At 35.9% G+C, this 8,920-nt stretch overlaps 1 protein-coding gene across 2 annotated transcripts; it reads right to left on the bottom strand.

Moving 5' to 3' along the window:
- Positions 1-541: 541 nt before the first annotated feature.
- On the bottom strand, positions 542-8,147 carry LOC124176204 (autophagy-related protein 13 homolog). 2 transcript variants are annotated; one of them, XM_046557153.1, is made up of 5 exons: positions 6,910-8,147; positions 4,918-5,266; positions 4,424-4,607; positions 3,565-3,895; positions 542-2,783 (listed from the first exon to the last, which is right to left on the bottom strand). In XM_046557153.1, exons 1-5 carry the CDS (start codon positions 7,105-7,107, stop codon positions 2,571-2,573), a joined length of 1,275 nt encoding a protein of 424 aa, XP_046413109.1. In that variant the 5' UTR covers positions 7,108-8,147; the 3' UTR covers positions 542-2,570. The 2 variants fall into 2 exon arrangements, with proteins under 2 accessions (XP_046413109.1, XP_046413108.1); XM_046557152.1 differs by having other exon boundaries at positions 3,556-3,895; positions 6,910-8,146.
- Positions 8,148-8,920: the final 773 nt, after the last annotated feature.

Raw genomic sequence — 8,920 nt, 5'->3', positions numbered from 1 at the left:
TGAACCAATAGTACGATACATATTTTTCCACTCACCTAACGTTACCTAAATATACTGTACAACTATAAAATAAGTTTTTAAAACTATCTTAACAAGATAAAATATTGGGACACCAATATTTCAATAAATATAATAATTAAATTCTAATTTCGATAATATATTGTTGCATGAATACGAGCCTTCAAACTTTGATTTCATAAAATTGTTCAATATTTTATTCACGTTACTTTAAAATACATTCATGGAATTAATGGAAATCGTGAAATTACACAACGCAATGATTTATTGTATATTAACAATTCTTAGTAATCTCAGAAAGGTTCATTAGACCATAGGGAAGACCGGGGCGAGTTGGTACACGAGGCGAGTCATTGCCTCGTAGTTTTTAGGAGAAACAAACATGTAAGAAACTCTGGATGTTGACCGATTAATTTCACTATACCTTGTATTTCTCTAAATGACAAGCCTTCAAAATTTCTATTTTGTGACTTCAGAATTTTCGTTTCGATTCTTAATCATTAAAATAAACTTAACCACAATACTTTTGAAATTTTGAAAATATATTTGTGTTATAAAAATGTCATTTGAATATAGACAGCACAGGTGACTTCTGTTCTATTGATTTTCTCAGAATAAAAAAAAACTGATCGCTTCGGAGCGATTTGGTATAATTTTTTGTGTCAAGGCTTTTGGTACTGACTCCTCTCAAGTATTGGTTGTTAGAACAGAATTCAACAATAATTTTTAGCAAACTTAACCTTGATCTGAAATCGATAAACGAATTGTATGAATTTTTTAAATACAATCACGAGTACTTTTCAATTTGTATAAAATGATTCTCAATTTAAATTTTAATTTCACCCACCGAAAAATCTGTCCTGAATCCGCGACTGTCGACTATACTTGAAAGAAATTGAAACTATGCGCAATTGTTTCCTTGTGCAATATCACGTCGATATAGCATCTGAATAGATTTATAGAGTAGCTTAATTAATAACGAGTTGCAGTAAAGGTCACAAGACATATTATGATTCAGAGTTTCTATTATGTACCATAAGCAATTTATACTGATACGTGCGACACATTTCTATATCTGTATAATGTACATAAAGCTATACTTGTTGTAATTGTGAATTCATGCTGACAAAAGTTCTTTTATTTTTAAACAGTCTCAATATAATAACAGATGCCCAATCAATGTCGATCTCCGTTCAACATCTCGCTTTCAATGCTCTTTTCAATTTCAGAATATATCACATGTCTAATTGAAAAAGCAAACGTTGACGTTGCGAACTTTCTTCATTGTTAATCTGTTTCTGATTCTGATTTGTTAATGAGATTTCATTAGTCTCATGAAATAAACTGTTTTGACTGATACATTTGACATTCATACCTTATATGTTTAAAATCATCCATTTATAATTTGGTTATAAAATCAAAAAATAAAAATATGATTCTGTACATAATTCTACATACTAACTCAATATCGTACCATATTAACCTTCGACCGGTTACACGGAAAGTTGTTGCTTGTAAAAACATCTCATAAAAATTGATTCACAATATCAATACGTATGCGTGTGTATACTATATACGTAACTCAAATCACTTGTTTAAAACATATCATATACAACATAATTCGTATCATAGAAAGTAAGGTATTTACAGTAATAATTTATGAACCAAAAAAATAAATTCCAAAATAGAAAAATAAATAATTTTCGACAAACAATATTAAATCAGGTCATATCGTAAATCTTAAATAATTTTATTCGAGTTTTCTGAAGTTTACGACTTTAGACAGAAAAGTCTAACGTTTATGAGAAAACAAAATGAACCAACCTGACAGATGTCTAAAGTATGTGTAAGCGAATAGTTAGAGTTCTATAAAACCCTGTTATCGTCAGACAGAACAAGAACGAATGGAAGAGAAAAAGAGTGAGGAAGAGTAGGAGTTGATTAGACTGTTGGTGAATGACCTTTATTTAGCATGTGATGTAATGTGATAGAATTCATTTTTGTCCTGAATCTAATTATCCTTCACACGCGCTGTCGCAATTAAATGCTACTAGCGCCGTGCGATTTGCAAGTACAAAGAATTTTACTTCTGGCGTTTAGCGTGAATGAATATAAATAAAAGATTCGTCCTAATTACTCATTTCGCACTTAGCCAAGGAGAATAAAATCGCAATATTTGAGACTTGTGATACGATAAAAAAAAAAAGTCTCTGCAAATTAACCACACGTTGTGTGTCATAATATTAAAATATTCGTAGGTTTGAAATTGTTATCTGAAAACAATCAACTGGTCAAGTATTTTAGTTTTGCAAAATCGCACTTATAAGCTTGTAACATGTTAAATTTTAATTATATACATATAAGTATATTCATATCGACCGTTCAACATCGTTAATTTTTTTATATCATCTTCGTCTAATCAAACAATACATAAATACGCTTAAAATTTAATAAAAACAATTTGATTGTTTGAAATTCCTTTAACCGAATTCTTTGGAATTACTGCTAAAAATGATCCACCAAATGTTACCTATCTTTTGTTTTAATTTATTTCAGTTATTGTTCTCTGTGTGGCAAAGCGACGATAAAACATCTTCATAATGATGCATGTGTGTCTCAAATGTTTCCAACTGCTCCGTGAGATCTCCTACTTGCTCAGCAAGTGTTCTCTCTTCAGTGAAAGCTTGAAGCTGCGGGGCGCTTTGACACTCTCGATAAAATGTGCCAAGATCACTGTTCGCGTTCGTACCGGCGAATGGTGTTTTCTGAAAAAAATATACGATGCCATCATTTTCACTTTTGCATCAATGATAAGATCTGAATAATGTAAATAAAGATAATAATGTTGACAATGAATTTAATTCGATAGAAAAAACTTTTAAACAACTCAATATGCTTGCAAAATTAGAGTTAACTCAACATTACGACACGCGTAGAATGCACTTTTCTTAAACCAGTTTATGTTATCGCATTAATGGGTATCGCTATTATTATTCACATTCGCTTTGGTTTCGAACGTAATTCATTGTTAAGTTATTCAACAACGGCCCACAACCTGATGGAATTCATTCAACTATTGCATCCAGCTGGGTACTTATCAGCTACTATTTATTCATGCAGTAAAATGAGTTTGCAATTATTATCTTGGCCAAAGGTCCACGACATTTCAAAGCAATGTTAATAGATTGACTTCCTGGTATTCATTTTTATTCATTTGCCTGTTTGGCAGTGAATTACTACCGTCACTTTATACAGCAGTAAACGTTTGACACAGTATTATCAGTCGATCACCTTCCCATTCTCTGACATGACATATGGAAACATAAATTATTAGGCCAAAGAGCACGACTCAAATTAGGCTATGGTAACTAGTTTTTCCCTAAAAAATTTGATGTTTCTAAATTTCATCACAGATGTTAAATGATGATATTGAGAGTTTGATATTTTTGCACAAACATAGCATTTGTGTTAATCTTTGGTGAGAAAATTAATAGATAATCAAGCGAAAGTGTTAATGCAACAAAAATAAGTAATTACCAAGTCTACCATAATGAAATCGTCGTTTGCGCTCAACATAGAACAGCTGCTCCGCCTCGATCCATTTTGCGAATTACATTTCGGCGTCGAATTGCCATTTAAGGTTTTTTCCGAGTTGCCATTATTGTTGTCCGTTTGTGGCGCAGTAGTTCCTGACGGAGGCGGGATTACTGGCTCTTCAGTGGATGGAATTGGCGGTGGAGAAGTCTGACGTGGAGTCAGAAGAGCACTGAACGGAACATCTGGTATAACCAGATCCTCTTCATTCACAGTCACTTTCTTGTTAACTGCGAATGCGCCAACTTTTGCCGTGTCACTCAAGGAAGTATTGTTCTCTTCGCTAAAAGCATAAAAATATCCCGTTGTTAGCTTAAGTCGTTTTTAAATTTTCCCACAAAGTTACACTTGACTTACAGATTTGAGTGAAAAATTGCACAACCGCAACTTATTAGCAATAGGTAAAGAGAAAGAAGGAATGAATAAAGGAAAATGTGAAAAGTTTACTAATGGCTAAAAATAATCTGTAAATTCATGAACGTTTGGTTAAGCTATGACCACAGCAGTTCTGTTCAATGAAATTATGCAACAATAAACTGTCGAGTAATGTTGTCAGTTATTTGAAGTATGCATATTATGCTTATGACGCAGGTTTCAGTAACAAGCGAGGTGTAAGGTCAAAAAGAAAAGACGTCATTACGTCAAATAAAGTGAGCAGTATTCGGAACAACAACCTGGATCTAAGTTTACGAGATCGATAAAACAGAAAGAGCAACAGTAGCAATTTCTGCCTTGACACATAAACCTGTTTTAAATAGTATAAATAATATCTTAACATTTCATTATGTACAAGATTTTCGTTGAGACAAACCTTTGATGGTAGCGAACATGTCTCGGGCTAAGATCTGAGTGAAAGTGATCACTCTTCAGCATTACAAGGTCCCGACCAGTATGAGTAGGAGAAATTGTCATTTTGGTTCTATACGATAAAGATATTTGGATAGTTCCAACCGGAGTATAGACCTGGCCAACTCTGACGTGCTTGTAGTTATCACCTAGAATTGAATAAAACATGAGTTGCTGTACACCTGCATTATCTAGCGTAGTCAAAATACTGGATTTTTTGTTCCAAGAGATAAACAACTAGTTGAATTATTTTTTCTTATTTACAAATTATGAACGGCTCATAATGTTAGCTAACGAACAAAAGTGTGTCGTGAAAACAACTTTTTTCACACTTCGTCGTTGTATTAATGAAGCAACAATACTGCAAATTTGGTGTTGCATTGGTATTGTGTGATGTGAGAGAAAAAATTGAGTCCTTGAATTTACTGTAACTTTGCCAAATGACTATTGAAAACTTACCCAATGTATGAAGCTGCGGCTCTCCCATGTAAATCCTATAGCAAATAACGTAAGAATCGGGTCCTTGTCTCCGACTCAGTTTGTAAGCCGGCGTCACCCTGGTCACGGAAAGTAAGGACTTCAACAGAATACCCATTCTGTTATAAACTGTGTAAGTTATTCTGACCTCGGGGTCACTTTGTTCCGGTAGGACGCCAAGGCTCCATGTCTCCAGGACCATGGTGTCTCCTTCGATCGTGCGTAGAGATATTTCCACACACAGAGGAATCCTGAAATTGACTGTTTCCCCGCACAGAGCCTTCTTGGCCTCTGTGAGAACTTCAGGCAGGTCTTGTATCGCCAGGTTGAACTTAAAAGAAAAATGATATGCCTGAGATTATTAAACCGCAAATTCAATCAAGTAACGGAAAATTTCTTGTAAATTACTAGCTGTGGGTTTAAAAAAACGCTGACCAAAAATTATCCAGAGCGCTTATTAAAGAATGTTTCAGTCGTCTCTCATACCGAGATGGAATCTCTAAAGTGAAAGGAAAATTAATATCTTCCATTAACTAATCCGCATGAGACCAATGAATTCGTTAAACATAATAAACCCAATAGCGTTTTAAGACTAATCACTTCTCAGTATTATTTAATACAAGTAATTTCTGTTAATTACATCCGTCAAGATTACAAGTGATTCCGTTGTACGGAAAATATTCATTCACAATGTTTGACGGAGTTTGAGAAAGTTACGACCTATGCGTGAATGCCGAATGTTGATTGCCAGTATCTTGGTAATGATAAAGTATAGATTTTCTCTTTTGTACGTAAGCAAGTTGAATTATAAAATTAGAGAGTAACGTAAGAAGCAGGAAAGGCAAATATTTATACATGTATACTTAACAGGTAATAAACATGAATAAAGTAACACAAAGAGAAGACGTTCGTTGCAAACATTGATTTCCAAAGTTCACGGAACTCACTTGATTTGTCACGTAAAGAAATTACGCATTTTCTCCACATGTTCCATCAAATGATAATAGAACTGTTTTTAAATTTTGTGAAAGAAGCGCACCGCAGCTAAATGGAACTTGATCTCAGAAATCTGATGTGAACGGATCTATCGCAGAAGATTACGTAGCTCAGGAAACAAATGTTTGAATTACAGTTGAAACATCGATGTATAAATTATCAAGAATAGACTTTAAAATCAATCTCAGGGTTTTGCAACAAACAAACGTGATCCATACTTAACGAAGGAGAGTCGGAAATTTATTCCACGCCTCATCACCTGGACAAATACGATTACATAGCCGATTGCGACGAGAATTATGCAAAATCTTTTTATCTCTCTCGCTCTACAAATTTATCACATGTTTGTACAGATTTTTTTTTACATTTATATGCATGGGCACTGAATTAATCCAGTACAAGACAGAATAACAATTAATCTTTTTCAATTCTAATTATTAACTGTTTGTCGCAGTAACATATGGTTGAAGCTGACATTGAAACCCTCAAGGCTCCGGACAAGAAAAATTCATGATCCGAATGAAAGGTGTTGTGCCGATGAAAAAGAAAATGAAATATGACTCAGAAGGTTTAATTACGGAAGACTGTTTTCTACAAAAGCTAAGACTTTGCCGTCGAACAACATTTAAAAGGAGGAAAACTATTCAAGGTAGGGATAGAAATATACTTGTCACATTCCTACGTACAGAATAAACAAACGTGGCACAATATTCAGAGTCTGTTGAACTCCGTTTAAGCCTTGTGACGGTGACACGAGTTCCGTGTTCATACATCGAAAGAATTAACCGTCTCATTCTATATAATTGAGATGTTAAATTGATGCTAAGTAAGTCATACGTTGGGTCGCAATGGAATAATTTTAGTTTTATTTATGCCGAGCAACGAACGAAGCGCGTCGATTACGTATAACGAGGATTTATAGCGTCGTTCTGCTTGAGTAAAAGAAAACCGAATGCAAATCGTAAAAGGTGAACTTACCCAATCAGTGCCGGATGAATTCGGCTTGCATTTCGTGTTAACTTTCTGGCCTAACCTCGATTGCACGATGATTTGCGCCGCCTTTAGACCAAGGAATTTAGTGAACTTGTCCAAGTCTTTTTTGTCCTGCATGTTAAGTTCAGCATTTGACATGTTGCGGCCCGGTATTTGTTCACGTTGATTCACATGTATTCGCATTTTAAATCACCACCACGTATCATAGTTTCCACAGTCAGTTTTGAGGACAGGTACGAAGCACTCCTTAGAAGCACTCGGCATTGGCTTGTGTAACAAGCTCTCTAAAAGGTCTCGAACGTTTTTCCACACACTGGTCGACGAATCGCCAATACCAAATACACGCGATCGTAAGCGTCAGATTTCTACCGTAATCACGTTTTATCTTAGTTTTACATCTGCGTTATTTCGCCAACGAACAAACGTCACGTCCGGGAAATTCTCAGCGGAGGAAATTCCTCTGTCCACGTTGAAATTTCTCGCACTTACACTACACGACTCTCTCAAACTCCCCGTCAACCGTCAACCACTCCCACACGCGGCAGCCAAGCGACTGCGCATTCGTTCTGCGCCTGTCTAAAATTTAACCGGAGAAATTCGAATCATTCGAAATTTGAAATGGATTTTCGATCGAAAACGCAGCAATCGTGTTTTATGATCTATTAATTGAAGTTTTATCAGCTTGAAAGCGACTCTTTGATGAAATACAACAATGCAATAAGTAGGCAAAATATTTTTCTATTCTCGATCAATTTATTCTTCGGTATTACGTAGAATATCGCACATTCCACGGAACGATAAGAATGTATATGTTAAGTGAACTAAGATACCGATTATTCGACTCACTTCACTGTGGTCACTGGGTAGATAAATACTGTATATTATTGTACAGTATCCTTTGTACTACCTTTTATAACGGTTCTTCACTTCGCAGGTATAAGTTCATTCAGAGATGTATCCAGGTACATAAACCGTAAAATATTGTCACGTTTCATCCACCGTCCATTAATTTACGATCAATCACTAAACGAAATTGGAATTTCCAAATAATTTATAAACCGTACCGTCACGTGCCAGTCACCAGGTTTCATTGGAAATTTTATAACGACGTGGAAAAGTAACGTTGCGCTACGCTGGTTTGCGACAAGAGCAACGGCGACGAATGCGATCTTGGGACAAACAACGTTCGAGGCCGTCTGTTGGCTCCAAGATGCCTGAGAGCTGGCGCTAGCCGTGCAGCTTACAAGAAGGTTGTATGTGTCATGCTCGGTAGGGGGATACCGAGAAATAAGCAGGTATAACGTGCATACAAATACCTGAGTGTAAGCATGCGTCCCGCACTGTGCGCAAGCGGCGTTTCTATTTTCGATGAATCCGAAATAGAAGCACGGCGTTAGCAAAAATTTTTATGCACGTATGTATTTAGCTCTTGTAGCAGTACTACATTTACCGAGCGAGCAAGCTCAGTCTTTTTCTTCCTTTATTAAATAAACTGGCCCCCTGAAATGCGGTAAATGTGGGAAAAGTGGGATGGGTCATAAAATCCACACATTTTACTGACGATTTTCGGAATATGAGTAACTTTACGGAATTCTGCTACGAAAGAGCGACGTACCGTTAAAATTTCAACCTTTTCCATTCGTTTGTTTATTCAATATATCAAGAAAATGGTCAGTTTGCTCGGTGGGTAAGAGTAGAAGTACTATATACCCTTAAACCTATGCAAAGCTGATCGTTGGAAACGAGCACCCTGCCTCAACAAATTGAAAAGCGGCAGCCCGTTCAGCTATACGTTCTTGGGTGCAACTGAAGGAATGTGACTACATATGCGTATAACTCGCCGATAACTGCACCGTGACGTGGCGTCTACCAGAGATTCGTTTAAGATTATGCTATTCACATTTGATGTGCATCGTGTTTACTCGCTCGGAGAATACCTCGATACAATAAAAGGAGGATTGCAACGTCGTTTTTAGTGATGCAAAATAGTATGACC

The sequence above is a fragment of the Neodiprion fabricii genome, chromosome 2 (genome assembly GCF_021155785.1).
Source record: "Neodiprion fabricii isolate iyNeoFabr1 chromosome 2, iyNeoFabr1.1, whole genome shotgun sequence".
NCBI lineage: Eukaryota > Metazoa > Arthropoda > Insecta > Hymenoptera > Diprionidae > Neodiprion > Neodiprion fabricii.
The sequence above is the reverse complement of the archived record's forward strand: the minus strand, read 5'-3'. Positions and strand labels throughout refer to the sequence as shown.

Excerpts from the sequence above, each read along its gene's own strand:
- LOC124176204 (XM_046557152.1), bottom strand. The coding sequence starts at position 7,107 with ATGCGAATACATGTGAATCAACGTGAACAAATACCGGGCCGCAACATG. Across the intron at positions 3,896-4,423 it reads CATGTTCGCTACCATCAAAG|CGAAGAGAACAATACTTCCT; the intron begins GTTTGTCTCAAC and ends TTATGCTTTTAG. Across the intron at positions 2,784-3,555 it reads ATTTCATTATGGTAGACTTG|AAAACACCATTCGCCGGTAC; the intron begins GTAATTACTTAT and ends TATTTTTTTCAG.